At 34.1% G+C, this 20,966-nt stretch overlaps 2 protein-coding genes across 2 annotated transcripts; one reads left to right on the forward strand and one right to left on the reverse strand.

The window, feature by feature from the left end:
• Window positions 1–3,351: 3,351 nt before the first annotated feature.
• Window positions 3,352–4,401, reverse strand: LOC145800834 (uncharacterized). The gene has a single exon (XM_082890579.1). The coding sequence runs from the start codon at window positions 4,399–4,401 to the stop codon at window positions 3,352–3,354; it is 1,050 nt and encodes a 349-aa protein (XP_082746705.1).
• Window positions 4,402–15,520: 11,119 nt separating this feature from the next.
• Window positions 15,521–18,401, forward strand: UGT74B1 (UDP-glucosyl transferase 74B1). The gene is made up of 2 exons (XM_028269438.2): window positions 15,521–16,263; window positions 17,295–18,401. Exons 1-2 carry the CDS (start codon window positions 15,616–15,618, stop codon window positions 18,030–18,032), a joined length of 1,386 nt encoding a protein of 461 aa, XP_028125239.2. The 5' UTR covers window positions 15,521–15,615; the 3' UTR covers window positions 18,033–18,401.
• Window positions 18,402–20,966: the final 2,565 nt, after the last annotated feature.

Below are 20,966 nucleotides of genomic sequence, written 5' to 3' on the forward strand. Positions count from 1 at the left end.
AAGTTTGCCCTCGCCAAGCACCGTTTTGTGATCCATAACTTTCCTCAAAACTAGTTCTCCTGGTGTAAATTGCCTTGGGAAAACTTTTTGGTTGAAACTCCTGATGAGCTGTTACTGGTACGCTACAAGTCTAATCAGTGTTGCTTCTCTTCGGCCCTCTGCCATATCCAGTGCTTGTGCAATAGCTTCCTCATTACTGGTGTTCTCAAACAATTCAGACCGAAAGGTTGGGAGACCTACTTCGAGGGGGATGACGGCCTCCATTTCATCAGTTAGGGAGTAAGGTGTTTCCCCCGTTGAGCGTCGTGCTGTGGTTCAGTATGCCCATAGCATGTGGGGTAACTCTTCAACCCATTTTCCCTTGGCATGCTCAAGCCGCTTCTTTAATCCATTGATGATGGTTTTATTTGACGCTTCTGCCTGTCCATTGTTTTGCGGGTACCCTGGAGAAGAGTTCCTATACTCGATCCTGAGGTCGGCACAAAACTTTCTGAAGATCTTACCATCAAACTGCGTTCCATTATCTGCAATCAGTACCCGCGGGATGTCGAAACGCACCACCATGTTTCTCATGACAAACCACTTTGTATTCACTTCTTTGATACTTGCCAATGCCTCGACTTCAACCCACTTAGTAAAATAGTCAGTTGCAGCAATGAAGAATCGCCTGTTCCCAGTGCCTCGCGCTAATGGTCCGAAAATATCCAGACCCCATTGGACAAAGAGCCATGGGCTGGTGAGTGGAGTGAGAGTTTTGGCTGGCTGATGAATGAATGGAGCAAACCTCTGACATTTATCACACTTCTGTACGTAATGCTGCGCATCTTGTTGCATCCGTCGCCACCAATACCCGTGAGTAAGGGCTCGGTGCGCCAGTGATCTTCCGCCAACGTGGCATCCACAAATCCCATCGTGAATTTCATAGAGAACATTCTCGACCAGATTTAGATGCACGCATGGAAGATAAGGGCCAAGATAGGAGCGTCTGTACAGCTTCCCGGATGGTGAGATCCAAAATCGAGCTGACTTATGTCTGACTTTGTTGGCTTCCTTTTTGTCTTCGAGGAGAGTACCAGATTTTAGAAAAACAAGTATTGGATCCATCCAGCTCGGCTCTACGCTGCTGCAGAGGACTGGAGATGCAATGCTTGGTTCTGGCACGAACTCAACCCAAACTTTTCTGGCATCTTTAGTATCCACTGATGAGCCGAGACAAGCCAGAGCATCAGTATGGCTGTTTTTGTCCCGACTAATTCGTTCCACTCGTATGGATTGAAACATTTTGAGTAATTCTTTGGCCTTGCCTGTGTGCATGGCCATTCTTTCATCCCGCGTTTCAAAGACCCCAGAAAGCTGGTTTAGCACTAGCTGTGAATCGCTGAAAACAAGAAGCTGCTTTGCACTGAAGTGTTCGGCACTACATAAGACAGCCAACAACGCTTCGTACTCTGCCTCGTTGTTCGAAGCCTTCCAACCGAGCCTGAGAGCCTGTTCCCAGATAAATCCTTCTGGTGAGATAAGTACTACTCCTACCCCCGAACCTCGGTTATTGGACGACCCGTCAACATAGAGCTGCCAGATGTTTCCAATGAAGAGTTTCTAGGCTTCCGAAGTGCAGGGCTTTCCTTGTTCGATGATGTGTGGCACCTGTGCCAAACTAGGATTCCTTGGTTCGGAACTCTGGGTGGGAGCAAATTCTGCGACGAAATCTGCTAAGACCTGGGCCTTAATTGTTGTCCTGGATTGATACCGAATGCCAAACTCACCAAGTTCTACCGCCCATTTTGCTATTCGACCAGAGAAATCGGCCCAGCTAAATACAGATCTGAGGGGGAATTCAATGAGGACATTAATGGTATGCCCCTGGAAGTAATGTTGTAGCTTCCTTGAGGCGATAAGCAGCGCGTAAGCTAACTTTTCCAATGGTAGATACCGTGTCTCGGCATCTAGTAAAGTCTTGCTAACGTAGTATACAAGCCTCTGTTCCTTGTTAACTTCTCAAATTAATACTACGCTTACGGCATGATCTGAGACTGCTAAATAGAGGCACGGCTCCTCTCCTAGTTCTGGAGTAGATAGAAAAGGAGGTGTGCTGAGGTATCTTTTGAGACTTTGCAGTGCTTCGGTACACTCGCAACTCCATTCAAATGTTGCCCTTTTCCTCAAAAGCTGGAAGAAGGGCTTCATCCGATCTGAAGATTTACTGATGAACTGATTCAATACGACCGCCATGCCGGCCAGTTTCTGCAGCTCTTTAGCCTTTGTTGGTACTTCAAGATCTTGTATTGCTTTTATTTGGTCTGGATTCGCCTCGATTCCTCTGTGAGTGACCATATATCCCAAGAACTTCCATGTTCCTACCCTGAAAGCGCATTTCGAGGCATTGAGGTGAAGCTGATGGTTTTTCAGGATGCCAAAAACTTGTCTCAAGTCTGTAAGGTGGTCTGTAGCGAACTTGCTCTTTACTACCATATCATCTATATAAGCTTCCATGGTTTTCCCGAGTTGGTCTTTGAACATCCGAGTGATCATCTGCTGGTAGGTTGCCCCGGCGTTCTTGAGGCCGAACGGCATCACTTTGTAGCAGTAAGTTCCTCTCGGAGTGATAAATGCTGTCTTTTCTTGATCCAAACCGAACAGTGGTATCTGATGATAGCCGCTATAACTATCCAAAAAGCTCATGCGCTCATGCCCTGCTGTTGAGTCTACTAGTTGATCAATGCGAGGCAGCGGAAAGCTATCTTTAGGGCAGGCTTTGTTCAAGCAAGTGAAGTCGACGCAAACTCTCCATTTTCCGCTCTTCTTTTTTACTACAACTGTGTTGGACAGCCATTGCGGGTATTGAACTTCTCTGATTGCTCCTGATGCCAGGAGTTTTTCGACTTCGACAATTACTGCTTCAGTGTGCTCAACTGAGGATCTCTGACTTTTCTACACAGCAGGCCGACCTGAAGGGTTGATGTTGAGCTTGTGGCAAGCAAATTCTGGGTCCAACCCTAGAGTATCATATGTTGACCATGCGAATACCTCCATATTTTTCCTCAGCAGTTCCAGCAACTGAAGTTTCTCATCAGCGCTTAGCGAGGTACTGACAAGGAAATACTTTTCTGGATCATCCCCCTTTACCAGGACTCTCTCTAAATCTTCTACTATCTTTTCCTCTGGGGCTCTCCCTACATCTTCCAAGACTGGCTGTTCGGCCACTTCTACTGTCTATACCCGATTGCAGAGCTGCTTTGGCTTTAATGCTGCCATGAAGCAATGTTTGGACGCAACTTGATCCCCTGAGATCTGCTCTACTCTGTGTTCCATTGGGAAACGGATGAGCTGGTGGTAGGTTGAAGGGACCGCCTACATTTGATGAATCCATGGACGGCCAAGTATGGCGTTGTAAGGAGATGGTGTATTAATAACTAAGAACTCTATTTGGAGGGTTTTTGTTCCTGCCACGAATGGCAACACTATTCTGCCAAGCGGCCATTCTGGCTGTGAATTGAAACCAACCAACGGGGCTGTCGCTGGGGTGAGGTGCTGCTCGGAGAGACCAAGCTTTCGCAACAAGTCATAATACAATATATCTGCTGCACTACCTTGATCTACCAGGACTCGTTTTACATCAAATCGTTTTCCAATTCCCACAGTTATAATCAGTGCATCAGTATGTGGGTGTTGTATGCCCTCTAAATCCTTTCTAGTAAATAAAACAATGCACAATGGGGATTTGGGTGCCGCGCGTACCTTTTTCAATGCAAGCTCCACTAACATGACTTGTTGGATTTGCACAGCCTTAGCAATCTCTTCTCTCAATGTCTCCTCAGGTTCCTGAGTCGCTGTCCCATGGATCACATTTATTATCAGCCGAGGTGGATGCTCAATATTTGGTTCTGGTGGTGGGTTCCCCAGTTCGGTCACTTCCTTATCCTGATCAATGTAATCCCAGAGATGTCCAGCTGCTACCAAGTCTTCCAAGTGTTGTTTCAGTGCCCTGCAGTTCTGAGTCATGTGCCTCCTATCTTGATGGTAAGTGCATCTGAGCTTCTGATTGCGCCGAGCCGGATCTCCCAACATTTTCGACGGCCAAACAAAGAAGGGCTCTCTCTTGATCTTTTCCAGGATTCGATAAATTGGCTCTTTGAATACAGTCACGACAGCTTCGTGGGATTTGGACTTATCCACTTCATTCACTGCGATCCCTTTATGTTCTCCTCGATCTGTTCTCTTCTTGTGCTGAGCTATCTGTTCTGCTGACGCTACCTCAATGGGGATCTGATCATCTTCGAGGTGAGCGTATTGCTCAATCCTGGCACGCAAGTCTTTTAATGCTGTGGCCGAGCGCTTGGTAAGTGATTGCCTCAACTTACTTTCCAGGCGCAGGCCATGTTTGAAAGACAAAACGACCATCTGTTCACCACACACATTTTCCTCAGATCATTGTATTCTTCCCAGTACCTCCTAGCATAACTGCGCAGCGTTTCTTCCTGCCCCTTTCGAAGGCCGAACAGCATATCCGGCTCTTTCGAAATCTTAGTGTTGGAGACGAACCTGGCTAGGAACTCTTCGGAGAGTTGCTTCCAACCACGGATCGATCCAGCAGGGAGTCGATCGAACCATCGGAGTCCGGTTTCTCCCAAGCTGGATGGGAAGACTTTGCACATCAATGCCTCATCTCGGCTCCATAGGGACATCATTTGTCTGTAATAGCTAATATATGTCAGCAGGTCCGATTTCCCATCGTATGAAGTGAACTTTGGTGGGGTGAATTTCTTTGGAGGTCTCATGGCCTCAATTTCTGGGGAGAATGGTAGGAAGACGAGTCTATCCAGCGCTCGGTGTTCTCTCTGGTGAACAGTATGGTCAAGATGATCCCAATGTTGTTCGCTCTACTTGTTGCCAATCAACCAAGTACGAAGGTCTTGAGGGGGGTATTCAATTTGTTGACTAACCATCTTCTGCCTCTTAGCCCTTCTCTGGCGCGACCCACGGGTGTGACTGCTTGCTGCCTCACTCTGTACCGGGATAGGTTGGCTTTGTTGCCCAGACTCATTTCTGGGGAACTTCTTCACTGGCGGCTCTCTGGATGAGCTCCTCCGTCACAAACGAGAGGGCTCCGCTTCCGTCTTCTTTTTCATTGGATCGCCCAGCACCCTTTTAAGTTGGGCTTTCAGCTCCTGTATCTCCATCTCCATGGAGTTTATGATTCGATCCCTATAATCCTTTTCCAGAAGAAAGTGATGAGAAGAACCTCCAGCAAAGGGCAATCGATGCTTAACGGATTCAAGAGTCCGGTTGTTGTTTCCAATTTGTTCTTCCAGAACTGTTGGGAGTGCCAGGCCTTTTTCCTTTGTCTTCTCCGTCTGTGGGGTATGTGTTGAAAGCGGAATGTCCTCAATCCCCATCACCGGAACTGCACGCAGAGCTTAGAGATGAAGTGATCCACGTTCACCACACCAATTGTGCGTACCGAATTCCGCACTAGATGAAAGTGGATCAGGGCTTCGCACTCGGTTGGACTATCCAAGGACTGAGGTTCCTGCTACAAGAAGTACCGTTAGAGCTGCCCGGCCAGGGTTGGCCGGATAACCCCTCCAGTGGGGGAATTAGTGATCGGAGAAGAAGTGTATAGAGAGTTGAGTTTGTATCTAAGTATGATTTTGCTTGGAATAGTTCAGTTACCTTCAATGTGAAGTTCATGTTGTATACATAGTGTTCCTTGCTTGCTTCTCAAGGTGGTTTCATGGAGCTTGGATGCTGCCAAGTGTCCTTTTAGCATTGCTCAAGGTGGGGGACCACTTGGTAGTTGTCATTGAATGCATATACTCATTGTAGTCATGCTGATAACTAACCACATTCCTTTTGTTCAACAACTTCCGTGATTCTAAATGTAGGGGACCAACAGAGGTGGCAACTTGCACATGCACACATTCACAACTTCCACATTTCCCCGTGAGGTTTCCTCAGCTCGGTACCGTTATGCCTCAGCTGGGCATTATTATGCCCTGTCTCGGCCTTTTACAGGATCATTCATGGAGATGGGCTGATCCATTCGGATATCTTTATATGGGCTCGGCCCGTTTATATTCGGCCCATGGATTAGGTTCTGCAGTTCGGCCCAGCCCAGCATCACGGCTGGATTAGCCTTCCCACTGCGGGTTGGGTCTAAGTGCTTGAGGACTTGGGCAGACTGTTGATCGAGGATTTGGGCTCAATTGGCTTGCCCATATATTCATCTAATCCATTTGGATTTGGGGCTTTAATGGATTGGGACGGCCCAAAGCTCGGATCCAACCTATTTCATATTCAGCCCCTTCTATTTTTTTAAAAAAAAAATTATTATTTAAAAATAATAAAAGATAAAATAAAGGACTAATATATAATATCATTATTAAAAGTTTGGCTATGTGCATTAAAATGGTGTACAAAATTCAACGTCGAACAAATCGAAGAATTGGACCACTTTTCCGGTGCTCGATTCAATGCACCATTTTGGTGGATCTAGTTGTTTTTTCTATTTTTCATCCTAGTAATTTAAAGGAGAATTTTTTTATAAAAAAATTTGATAATAAAGTTTAACAAGATAAAAGACAAATCATATTTTTTTTTATAGTAGTTGAGCTCGCTTAATATTTTTCCAGAGAACAAAAAAAATTTGTTGCAAAGAAATTTTCTTATGACAGAAATTTTGATCTTTACAAAGTAATTTCATTGAGGAACCTTAGTTAATAATAAAAATAAAAATAATATATTAGACCTTTCCTACTAGTCAAAGTTGAAGATGAATGTTTTACTAATTTTCCGTAATTTGAAAATTGTGAAACACACATTAAAGGATGGATCATTAATTGGCAATTAATATTATTTGCTCTAGCTAATTAATTTTGAGTTTTTTTCTTTTTTTGAAAAATAATTAATTATGAGTTGAATATTAATAATTGTTAGCGTAAACTACCCATAGAACTTAATTCTCATCAAGTCCTATCAAGCCCTACTGAAAACAAGTCCCATTACAATTATTGTTAAAAATAATTTTTTGTGCGTATTTTTTATATATGTCATTAAAAATTGACAATTAATGATTTTTTTGTCAGAGTTTTAATAAATTGTCACTAAAATTTACAATTAGTGACTGTTTTTATAACGAATTTTTTAAACTATCGCTAAAAGTTAAAAATTAGTAACCTTGTTTGTGACGATTTTTTTAAACTGTTACTAAAACTTATAATTAGAGACCTTTTTTTTACACAATTTTTAAACTATCGCTGAAAATTAATAATTAGTGACAATTTTTAATAGTATATGATGAAAAATGTCATTAACAATTATAAAACTTATTGAAAAATAAATCTACTTAATAAGACCTAACGTAGGTCCCACTAATTGTTATTACATTGTTTATCTATTTTGAAACGGATGCTCCAATGACAATCACTTTTAATGAAACAATGGTGGTCTTTTTTAAATCGTCATTTTAACTGGAGAAAATATTTGTAGATCGATTTTTGGTAATCTAAATAGTTTACTTTTTATGATTCGTTGAGTAAAATATACATACAAAAAATTAAGATGATTAGATATCGATAGATGTATATTTGAATCATATTTATTTTTAAAAAATAAACGACAAATATAATTTCAAGAAAAGGCATTCATTTTTTGTAATACAAATCTTATTCAAACATATAGTTACTAATGTCCGATCATTTTGATTTTTTACGTGAATATTTTATTTAAGGAGTCTTTAAAAGTGAATGATTTGGATTACCGAAATTGGTCCTAAAATGGGTCTACCAAGCTTAAACGCTCTCTCAAGTTAAGATAATTAACTTGAAAAAAGTCAAACCCTATATATAATCGAGTGTCTAAATCAACTTACACGCACCTCAATTAATCTTAAAATCCTGAAATTAAGAACTGGACAAACCTTTACCGCCCATTCCCACATATTTTCATTTAATAGGTGCTCTAAAAAAGGAAAAAAATATTCATACATACTTTTCATATAGAATTTAAGACAAAAATGATGTGGTAATGATATTTTTACAATTGTAAATAAAAGAGATGGGTATATTGACTTCCAATAAATAAGTATGCACTCTGTTACACATTTTTGTGGTGTATGTTATACATTTTTTAAGTAAGTATTATGTATTTTTTTTTATAGAATTATGACAATTTATGATTCAGAAATCAAATTACATATTTTTGTGGTAATATTACATATTTTTTAGTTAGAAAATATTTGGATTAAAAAATGTGTAACATTACCATAAAATGTATGACTTCATTTTTTAATCACAAATTATTGTAACTCTATAAAATAAAAATAAAAATTATGTAATATTTATCATAAAAACATGTAATTTACACTATAAACATATATAATAGGGTGCATATGCACATTTTGAAGGATACGTACCCTAGTATTACCGTAAATAAACACATCATTCTATGTTTTTATATACAAATTTCATTTATATAGTATTATTCAAGTTGTGTCTTAATTTATTGATTCGTAAATAATTCAATAAATGCCGTCCAAGTCAACTTAAGAGTGATGTTTTAAAAGTTTTTGAGCATTTTTCTATTAAAATATAGTTAATCATTGGGTTAGGAGATTTGATTCCCTCAGTTCTCGTATTAAAAAAATAAAAAATAAAAAAAATTAGAGAAAAAAAAATAAAAGAGACAAAAGAAGAAGTTTGGTTTCAAACCACGCTTTTACCTTGCTTTCATTTGAAAATGTAGTGTGAAATTGTGGTCGATCCAATTCAAATCTCATGAGATAAGTTTTAAGTTATTGGACAATATTCACTATATTTTAATAAATAAATTATATTTGTGTATTAAATAACAAACAGAATACAAAAGAAATATAGGAAAGAAGAGAGATTGTTTTATTACAAAAATCAAATTAATAAATAAAAAACAGATTTTTATTTTATTACAAAAACAAAATTAAAATCTGATTTAAATAAACAAATAAAAAGAGAAAATAAATTAAATAACTTACTTGATTTATTTCTTGAATAATATTCTGATCAAGTCCAGTGTTCGACACTGTGTCCTTAAAACAGATTTTTTCTCTCTATAGTGCTTTCAGAATATGGACGTCTATCTCCCAGGATAAAATGATCTATCAACGAATAAATGCAGCACTACAATTTATTCGCACAACGAACACACTAAGTGTTTACACTTTTTCTCAGAAGAAAAATAATGCAGCAAAACATGCAGAGAAGGCAGACAATATTTAGAATGGAAAAAAATTGAATGAGAATATCAAATAAGGATTAGTTTATTTATAGATGGATTGGTGGCTTTTCATTTTGAATTAAACAAGTGCAAAACCTGTTTGAATAGGTATGATACCTATTCAGTTTGAATAAACAGATACAAATCTATTGGGTTCAAATTTTGAACAGATAAAAACCGCAGGGACCTATTTGGATGTAGGGAAAAATCAGAACAGATTATTTCCGAAATTAATTTGAATTCTGGACAGTTGGACAGATTTTATTTCAAAAAATAAAATTAATTCCAAATGTTTTTTGCCCAAAAAGATTAGTATTGGGCCGGATAAGCCCAACCCAACCTCACATCACGCACCCCAACCCAGCCTGGACAAATGGCGGCATGCGTGTGTGGTTATTTTTGGGTCCAATAGATTTAGCCAAATTTGCCCATAACCTCTCCATTCTACAAACTTTGAGTGCCCCTTGGGACCTACCCCAATTTCCAAACACAAACCTTATAAACCCACAAAATTCTTCCCACCAAATCAACGTTAGACAAGCCATTATACAAACCTTAAGGAATTTCCACCAAAACTCCATTTTCATGGAGCTCACTTTAGCTTCAATTTTCTATTCACCCGATAATAGTTTTGAGCAACCAAATATACCACGTAAATCACAATGCGGGATAGAACGCGTTACCACTTTGACCTGCGAAAATCGACGCATGAGTCCTACCTAAAAATTAGACCAAAATTGATGAAAAATTCTATTTTTACCCAAATTTTTTCAAAACATTCTAACACAAGTAACCATGATTGAGGCCACTACATGACCAAAGAAAATAAAAATAAAATCGCCAATTTATAAATTAAAATGAATCATTAAGAAGTTAAGAGAAGTTCAAAATCAATCGAACAGAAGTCAGGTTTTTTTAATTACTTTTTTAAAATGGGTGGCTACTACTTTTTTTTAATTTTTATTTTTATTTGAGTGAAAAATAAAAAAGTTTTATTTTAAATTTTTTTTAAGAAGTTACTTTCCTTAAATTAAATGACAGAGTATTTAATTGGAAAATTTACTCAGAAATCTCATCCTAGAAAGGTATATACAGAAAGTCTTTTGAATTTTTTTTTTTTTTTTTTTTTTTGTAAACTAAGTCCTATTGAATTTCAAAAAGTACATCATGAGATCTTTTACTATATTTTTGAGAGATTGTAAATGTAAATAGGCTTCATTTGTACACTATTATTTTATTAAATTTTTGTCAAATATATCATTCTTCTTAAAATGTGATAATTTGAGATTACGCTAATGTGTAAAGTATTGTCGGATTAAACTTTTGTTAAATATATCATTCTTTTTAAAATGTGACAATGTGACATTTGTACACTATTATCTTATTAAACTTTGGCCAAATGTATCATTCCTAATATGTGACAATGTGATTTAATCTATGTGTATACTATTGTCTTATTAAACTTTTGTCAAATGTGCCATTTTTTTTAAAATGTGACAATGAAACATTTGTATACTATTGTTTTATTAAACTTTTTTCAAATGTATCATTCTTAAAATATGACAATGAGACATTATTCTAATGTGTCTGCTATTGTCTTATTAAACTTTTTTCAAATGTGTCATTCTTTTCAAAATATGCCAATGAGACATTTGTACACTATTGTCTTATTAAACTTTTATCAAATACGTCATTATGAAAATGTGATAATGGAACATCATTCTAATGTGTGCATTATTGTTTTATTACGTTTTCAAATGTGAATATATTTCATTTGTGAGTTTTTAATGTGAAATAGGACTAATGGTATCATAAGAATATTTATAGGACTAAATGGCCCATAAGTCATGAAAATATGATTTATTAGTAAATGTCCCTATTTAATTCTCGTCACATCTTCAAACCTAGCAATACAAATACCTAAGTTCAGACAAATGGCGAATGGGAGACTAGTCGATATAATTTGATTCGCTAACACTCTTAAAAAATAAAGTTATGCTTTTATGTTTTTTGTGTTAAAATAACTTTTTATTTATTTAATAAATATAAAAGTTGGGTCTTTATTTTTATTATAAAAAATGAACAACAAAAATTTTTGAGCTCAAAATAGTGAAGAATTATTAGAAAATAACTTTAAAAAATGACCAAAACAATCAAGCACAAACCAATTTACATTCATCCTCCAATCCGTACGATCCACTCAATCCGTATCCGCTAACGAATTAGACGGATGCGGATTGATTTTTCCAAAGCCGCTTAAGTTCAGACAGATGGCGGATCAGAGGTCACCCGACCCAACCCGATTCATGAGTACCGCTAAATCACATATACATAAATGGTTAAGATTTTACAAAATTTATTGATAGGATCCTCATTAAAAAAAAATTAGTAATTCATATATATTTTGTATCTGAGTGCGTGTTTGGTTTCTATATTCCTAAACAATGCCAACATATCCCAAAACAATTAGTGAAGACGTCAGAAATTTTAATAGATGGGTTATTCATAAGTGTACATTCTAAGTTTTCATTGGCAACAAACAACAAACTAAATTTAATATTCAAATCATAAATAGAAGAAATGTTTTTAATATATTCATATTATTGTTTCAATAATTTAATTCGACGAGTTTTCATATTTTGAAAATGTGAAATGAGAATATCATTGTCAATGGTATCAAATATATTTTTTTTGATATATGTGACTAAGCAATCATTTAAACAAAATGCAATATCTCTTGAAGTTTTGAACTCAAGGAGAAAAAATCAAGTCAAATGTTTTAAGTGTGCCACCAGCCTATCATATTTCGTTTGCCTTTACTACCTTTGTAGAGTTGATTTTTCTTTTTATACTCTGTGATTGTTGTTGTCGAAAGAGATTAACCTAATTGACAGGGTCCATGTTTGTTTTGGGAGTAATGACAGGACTTAAAAAATTATCAAATATTCTACATAATACTCACATATCTTTGAGCAATGTTTAGAGACCTCACACCATACATAACTATTCAATAATGCTAGGAAATCCATAATATTTATTCAAAAAGAGTATTCAATACTCACATCACATGGGTTTTGTAAGACTTGCATCATATGAGACCCACACACTATGTAAATATTCAGTGATGTTAGAAGTCTAGAACATTTATTCAGAAAGAGCATTTCAAAGATGGGTCCCATTACACAAAATTTAATCCGCACCATCTGTTATCATTCACTAGGTAAATCCTTTAAAGTAATGTTAGAAACATCAAAAGATTAATTAAAATGTCTACCAAATATTTCATATGGATGGATCCCACACCCATATGAAATATTTGTATAAATTTTAGTCAATCTTTTGAGATCTCTAGTATTTTATATTTCCTAAACTGTTTTTCTGGGTTGATAGCTTTTCTGGTAAATATTAGAGTAACTCTGACTCTACTCTTTATATTTCACTACGCTAAAGTAAAAAGGAACACTATTATTTTAACTTTGCAATTTTTCATCTACATGCTCTAGCACTATTATTTATTTCACCTATCTATCTATATAAAACTGTTTAAAGAGAGTTTCAACACTCTCTAAGGTCCATTTGAGAATTGATTATTTTAGTTGATTTTTTTTTTTTTGTTCTTTATAGTAATGAAAAATTTTAAGCAAATCATTTGAAATAGTGTAAGGTAAACATATTAAATTTAGACGGATGTGAAAAGATAATAAAAAAATAAAAGGTGAAAGAGTAAAACAGAGAGAAAGCAAAAAGGATATTTTAGTCTTAGGCCTCATCTGGGAATAAATTATTTTAGTAATTTTTTAATTTTTTAGCTAAAATATGAGAAAAAAACTAGTATATTTGGAATGACTTTTTATTTTTTTACGAAAAGATATGTAAAAAGTAAAATAAAATAAAATAAAATTTTTGACTTTTTAATATAAATTATAGACTTTTTAATTTTTTTAATAACTTTTTAACTTTTAAACTAAAACTGCGTCCCAAACGAGGCCATGTTGTAAAAATTATTTACTTTAGATAGCTTTTAAACTTTTGCTACTTTCTACACAAATGGAGTTAATTATACTCATTAAATGCTTCCTTTATATATCCACAAATTAACAAAAGTTTATATATATTTAATAATTAGGTGTCCAAATTAGATTAGACGCATCTCGATTGACACAGTCCATTCCCATATATTTTCATTATTTCATTTAATAGGCGCTTTTAAAGAAGAAAAATAATATTCATACAAAATTCAACACAAAAATAATATGGCAATCACATTGTTGTAGATCCTTGAGCACCCCTAAATCACATATACATAAATAGATAAGATTTTACAAAATTTAATAGTCGGATCCTCATTTAGTTTATGTATATTTTGTATTTAATTTTGTGTTTGGTTTCTATATTCCTAAAAATAATGCCAATAGCTCCCAAAACAATTATCAAACATTCTAAACAAAGGTATATGAGTATTGTGCAGAATATTGGATAATTTTTCCAAAATCCTAGCATTGCTCCCCAAACAAACATGACCAAAAGGATTTTATACTTTCAGCAATGTTACGAATTCGAAAAAACTCGTTAAAAGAAAGGAATTTCAAAAAAATTATCAAAAATTATAATACTTACATCACATGAATTTCATGACTCTTATCATATGGAATCCACACCTTATGTAAATATTCAATAATATTTTTTTTTAAACAAATATTCAATAATATTAGAAATTCAAAATATTTATTAAAAAGAGCATTCAATGATCACATCACATAAGTTTTGTGAAACTCACATCACATGAGACCCACACTCTATGTAAATATTCAGTAATGTTAGGAGGCCAGAGTATTTAAAGAGCATTTAGTAGATGGGTCCAAAATTCAATCCACACCACCTATTATCATTCTCTAAATAAATCCCCTAAGCGTAATGTTAAAGACATTAAAAGATTGACCAAAGTTTTCATGATTTGGTCAATCTTTTAGTATTTCTAGCATTTTTCATTTCCTAAACTGTTTTTCTAGGTTAATAGCTTTCCTAGTAAATAGTTTTTCTGGGTTAATAGCTTTCCTGATAAATATTAGAGTAACTCTAAATCTACTCTTTATTTTTCACAATTCTAAAGTAGAGAAAAAGAACACTTTCTATTTTAACTTATCATTTTTCATCTACGCTCTCTAACGCTATTTTTATTTATCTATTTACCTACACAAAATTGTTTAAAGAGAGTCTCAACACTTTCTAAGGCGGCCTTTGAGAATTTGATTATTTTAACCAATTTTTTGACATTTTACAAAAAGGCCAAAGAAAAAATAGAACGGGTAATATAATAACTTGAAGTGAATTTTTGGATAAAACCTCAAAATCCCCAAATAGGACCTAAATATAATTAATCTCACTACAACATATAAGAGTTTTAGAGACCAAATTTTTTTGTTTCTAAAAGTAAAAATTTTGTCGCAAAAGACATTTAGAGACCAATTTTTATCGTCGTGAGGATATCTGCTAAAAGGTTGTCCTCAAAAGTCAAAAATAAGGCTTTTAGCGACAAAAATTTGAAAATGTCACTAATAAATACACTTTTAAGAACAAAATAATTTAGTCTCAAAATTTATTTATTTATTTATTTTTTTTTGACAAAGAATTTAGGCCAAGTTTGGCATATTGCAAAAAAGTCAAAAAGTCAAAAAGTCAAAAAGTTAAAAAGTTAACACTATTCACCAAAAGTCAACAATTACGGCTACACAACTCCCAATCCTGATTTTTCCCTACAAATCAATATTTACAATTTTTTATTACATATTTTTTCATAAAAAGTCAAAAAGTTAACCCAAACATTCGTATTTTCTTCCTCAATTTTTTAGTCCAAAAAGACAAAAAGTGCACTTATTTAAGACACCCCAAATAACCCTTAGTCTCAAAAAGATAATAATTCATCACTAATCTATAATTTTCATTGCTAAAAATATAATAACGACACTTTTTATAACAAAAAATATTTGGTTCCTAAAAGATAATTTTGTCCCTAAATTTTGGTCTCTAAAATCTTAATTTTTTGTAATGTCTAAAAGAATTTTATTAAAATAACTATTATAATGACTAATCCATTCAAAAGATTAGAACAAAGGGTAATGTTAGGGAAACTAAATTTTTTACCAAATAAATGATCAAATATATGGAATCCGTAATTTTGTAGACCTGCATACATTTGAAATATTTAATCATTTATTTATTTAACACCTATAGAATAAAATGTGACTAGTTATAAAAACCTCATTAGAGTAAAATATTATGCCTATAAATAGGACCCTTTGTGAAACAAACTGGTAGAAAAGAAAGCATAAGAGAAACATCCCAAGTCGTTCCATTCCAATAACAACAATGGAAGAGGTAAAAAAACAATACAAAAGCCACGTAATAGTGATCCCATACCCAAGCCAAGGCCACATAAACCCTCTCCTCCAATTTGCAAAACGCCTATCATCCAAAGGCATCAAAGCCACCTTCGCCACCACCCCCTACACCCTCTCCTCCATCTCCGCCCCCTCCATCTCCCTCGAATCCATCTCCGATGGCTTCGACCACGGCGGCTTCTCTCAAGCACGCAACACCGACGTGTACCTCAAATCCTTCAAAACCCATGGCTCCAAAACTCTCTCTCAACTCATTGAAAAGTACAACTCTTCAAGCACACCCATTGATTGTGTCATCTACGACTCATTTTTTCCTTGGGCTCTCGATGTGGCGAAGCAACATGGCGTGTTTGGAGCCCCGTTTTTCACGAACTCGGTGGCGGTGTGTGCGGTGTTTTGTCGGATTCATTTGGGAGTTTTGGGGTTGCCGGTGATGAGGGAGCAATTGCCGTTGGTGGTGCCGGGGTTGCCGCCGTTGAGTTTTGATGATTTGCCGAGTTTTTTGAAGGCGCCGGAGAGTTATCCGGCTTACTTGGCGATGAAACTGAGTCAGTATTCGAATTTGGATGAAGCTGACTGGGTTTTTTGTAACTCCTTTGAAGAATTGGAAGGCGAGGTATACCTATTTATTTTTTAAATTTTCTATATATCATTACAAAATCAAACACAATTATTTTATTTGATATGAGTTCTATCTTTATGTGCTTCCCAACTTAAAAATGAAGTATTAGATTTTGGACTCAATCATGCTAGAGGCGTCTAATTTGGTAGCTCTAACCCATCACTAATGAAATAAATAAAAAAATAAAAAATACTGCGATAGTGGTGGGACCTACTATCACATCATTAGTGATATTCTCACTCATTTCCTTTTGGACTATAAAAGTAGAACTTACAGTGAAAAAATTATATCTGATTTTATGATCAACATATTTTTTTTATAAATGTTTTTTTTTTTTGGGGGGGGGGTAAGAGTTTGAGTTAAGTTTTTGTAGGCCTATTTGACTAAAAGATTTTAAAATTAAAAAATCAAAAAAATTAACTAAAAAACAAAAATAAGCCAACTTGTTTACATAAATGTGAATGCAGGGCTTAGGCTAATCTTCCATTTTTATTTTTTTTTCAAATTTTAATTTTTTTTTTTATATATTTATAGGCGAATCCTTTTATATCTTTGTAATTGACTATCCTCTTAATTTTGAAATTCCAGTGCATTTACGCGTTTGGTAACAGTTTTGTTTTTATGTTTACAATAATTTTGAAAACCGAAAAGCAAAACTTGGTGTATGTTTTCTACTACTTAAAAAAAATGGGAATAATTTTCAAAATTTATTATTAAATTCTACTTAACGAAAAAAAAAAAAAGATTTTTCTTGTTTCATAAATAATTTTTAATTTCTCCCATCCTCCGGCCACCACCCCTTGGCCCCTAACTCCGATCACCTCCACCCATAACCACACACATCTGCCTATCACCCCCTAGGACAACCACCTCCTCACTTATTTTAAAAACAAGTTCTTGAAAACATGTTTTTTACTTTCATTTCAAGCGCGCACACAAAAACAAAAAGCACAATTTTCATATTTGCATCAATAAATTGGAAACGATATCAATAGCATATTCCATGTGTTGTGTGCTGGTTGAAGGCGGCAAAAGGTGCATCAGAGCTCTGGTCGGCAAAGTTGATCGGTCCAATGGTACCATCGGCTCACTTGGATGGTCGAATTGAGGGGGACAAAGGATACGGAGCGAGTCTATGGAAGCCACTCAGCGAAGAGTGCACCAAATGGCTAAAAATGAAGGCATACAAGTCAGTAGTCTACGTGTCCTTTGGAAGCATGGTCTCATTGACAAATGAACAAATGGAAGAGATAGCATGGGGTTTGAAAGGCAGCAATTTGGACTTCATTTGGGTAGTTAGGGATTCTGAGCTCAATAAATTGCCCTCGAAGTTCGTGGATTCGACAGCAGATAAGGGTTTGATAGTGACATGGTGTAACCAACTTGACATGTTGGCTCACCAAAGCATAGGTTGCTTTGTGACACACTGTGGTTGGAACTCGACTCTGGAAGGGTTGAGCCTTGGAGTGCCAATGGTTGGGGTACCCAAATGGGCGGACCAGTTGACCGATGCTAAGTACATAGACGAGATATGGAAGGTTGGTGTGAGGGCTAAGGAGGATGAGAAAGGGGTTGTGAGGAGAGAAGAGCTCATGTCTTGTTTGAAGCAAGTCATGGAAGGAGAGAGAAGTGTTGAGATTAGAAAGAATGAAAGCAAATGGAAAGGGTTGGCAAAGGAGGCTATTAGTGAAGGAGGGAGTTCAGATAAGTGCATTGATGAATTTGTGGAGCAATTGAAGTGTAGTAGTAATAACAAAGGATAGATCAAAGATGTCACCATTGAAGCACATGAATTTGTGCATGGATTGTGGATAGAGGATCTATTTATTCATAAAATTTATATATTTTAAAATTTTTCATATCTTATGGTTAAGAATTGATTGAAGATAGAGAGATAGAAATTTTAAAGACACAGAATTCTTAACCAAGTGTATGTCTGTGTTTTTGTGTGATTTGTGTTTTTAATTGGTTTTTTCATTTTCCTTTTTTTTTTTTTTGAATATGTTAAGAGTGTGGGTTTTGGGAGTGGAGAGAAAGGATTGTTTATAGCATGTTTTTAGTTTAACAATCAATGTGGAACAATTGAGCAATCCTGTAAGCATTTTTAAAATATTTTTTTTTTTTATGGACAATCTCCTTTATTGTACTTCCCACCCCCTCTTTCCCCTGTTTTTTAAAGTGCCAAATGATTAGGAAGCCTTTTCCCCTGTTATTTTCAAATAAACTGGCCTTTTTCAGTTGAGCTTTCTCACATCATTTGGTTTTCTAGTTGAGTTCAGCAATACTTTATTGTACAACACTCAAAAAACTCTAGAGACCCCAACTTGAGTGAAGAAATATACCATGAAATTTTAATAGTTCACTACTATACATCGATAATTTTGGATTCAATTTTGGTAATAATTTTAAATTTGTAGTATAATTGTAAGAGTAATCCTCAAAAACAACTAATATATCCATAATTTTGATAGGAGTTTAATTTTATTCACACATTCTTTAATTGTATAAATAATACACTTTTTGATTAATACAAAACAATAAGATTTATCATTTTGAATGAGACCGTAACACTTCTCAAATATCAAATTTATATTTTTTAATTATTCATAATTTATATATGAAAAATATTTGAGATTTTCAAAAGGTACTCACCATTCTATTTACAATGACATAGCAAGATATGTATTAATTTTTAATTTATTATACACTTAATGATGTAAGCCTAACTCTCATACTATATCATTATAAGTGAATTTATGAATAAAAATGTATAAGTTTTTACCATTATTTACAATGACATAGCAAGATATGTATTAATTTTTAATTTATTATACACTTAATGATGTAGGCCCAACTCTCATACTCCATCATTATAAGTGCATTTATGAATATAAATGTATAAGTTTTTACCATTATTTACGCACTCAAAAAGTGTAAGCAATCATTTTCTCATGTACCATCCAAACAAAGACATATTTTTGTAACTCTATGTAAGAAGTGAAAATCGACATGAATCATCATGTATCATGAACAAAATCATTGTGTTAACATATGTCACCAGTTGTGGAGGAGTAATGATATATATAAACAACAAACTTATGTATATATCTTTGTGATTTACATTAGAACAAAGTAATTACAGAGAGAGAGATATGACATAATGGTCCTGTTTGGTAGAGTTTTGAAAAAGTGATTATAATTTATACCCTAACAGCTTATAACTTATAATTGTGAACATAAACTGATTTTTAACTTATAAATTAAGCTTCTTCTCCCCTACTCAAAGAATAAGTTGATTTTTGACTTATAAAAAGCTATAAGCTGTATTGTTAAGTTGAACCAAACACATCAAAATAGCTTAAATTAAGCTAAAAGCTAAAATAAAATGGAAATGAACCCTACCAAACAGGACAATGCAAATTCACATGAAGGGTAAATTAGATTAATCTTTTTTGAGATTTAAAAAAAAAGTATATATATATAATATAAGTTTTATAATTTTAGCATAATTATATTAAGTATTTTAAAGTTTTAATTCATATAATATTTTGACTTTTTTCATTAATAATTTATGAGTCATATGAAGAAAAAAATATGATATTTTTATCATTTTTACATTGAAATATATATTTTTTATTATCTATTTTTTGTTTCTTTACATTAATTTTGTATTAAAAAAAATTGACATAATTAAATCAAAACTATAAAAGTATTTATATTTTCTCCAATCTCATAAGAAGTTAGTGTAAATTACCCTTTTATATGACATTATTACATTATTCTTGTGACATTTTCTAAAGTGAGTGTTTTGAGAAAATGATTAAAATTATTTTTTGACTTTTTTTGTGAGAGAGGAAAGTGAGCTAAAAATTAAGAAGTGATTTTTAACCCACTTCTCAAAATAGTACCGATGTGTTCACATGTCCAAATAATTATGGAAGATACCAACTTTTATGTTTGTTTGTTTGTTTGTTTATTTTTTTTTATTTTTTTAGCATTTATTTAACATATTATTTTCTATCACCTACACAATGAGCATAGAGCCCACCCCAATAAATACTGTGAACTCTACTGGCAAATATATTTCCTTATAAGAAAATGATTCTGAGTTCTAATAAATGAGTTTTAATAGAGGTGAAACTCATTATGATGTGATATTTTGATTTTAATTTTTCTTTTATTCTCTGTCACATCATTAAAGCTCAATTAAAGCTCCAAAATAAAAAAATGTATCATATGAAAAAATAAATCAACAATGACACAGAACCTTAAGGAGAAAGCTCTAATGATATGACAACGTAAATAAAATATATAAAAAAAAAATCACATCACAAGTAAGATTCACATATTAGAGTATTTTAGAATTATTATTTTAGAACTACCAAATATTTTTTAAAATAAAGTGAGTTTTACGTGTGAGAAGACTTGAATACTAAACTTGGTGTAAAAATTGACTAACTAATTTGTCCCAGTTGACTCATTTCCAAAAATTCTATAATTGAAAAACAGCTGAAGATTAGTTTGATTGTGTGCTCTTTTTTTTCTTTTTCTTTTTTCTCTTTTACAAATTAAAAAAATTTAAAAACAACCATCATTTTCATATCATTCTTTGGATTGTATGGAAAATATTTTGAAAAATTCATAAACAGTTATTTACTGTTTGTCAAAAAAGGGGTTGTTTTGCAAAAGAAAATCTC

Source organism: Camellia sinensis, chromosome 10 (genome assembly GCF_055761805.1).
Source record: "Camellia sinensis isolate YWXY chromosome 10, ASM5576180v1, whole genome shotgun sequence".
NCBI classification, from domain to species: domain Eukaryota; kingdom Viridiplantae; phylum Streptophyta; class Magnoliopsida; order Ericales; family Theaceae; genus Camellia; species Camellia sinensis.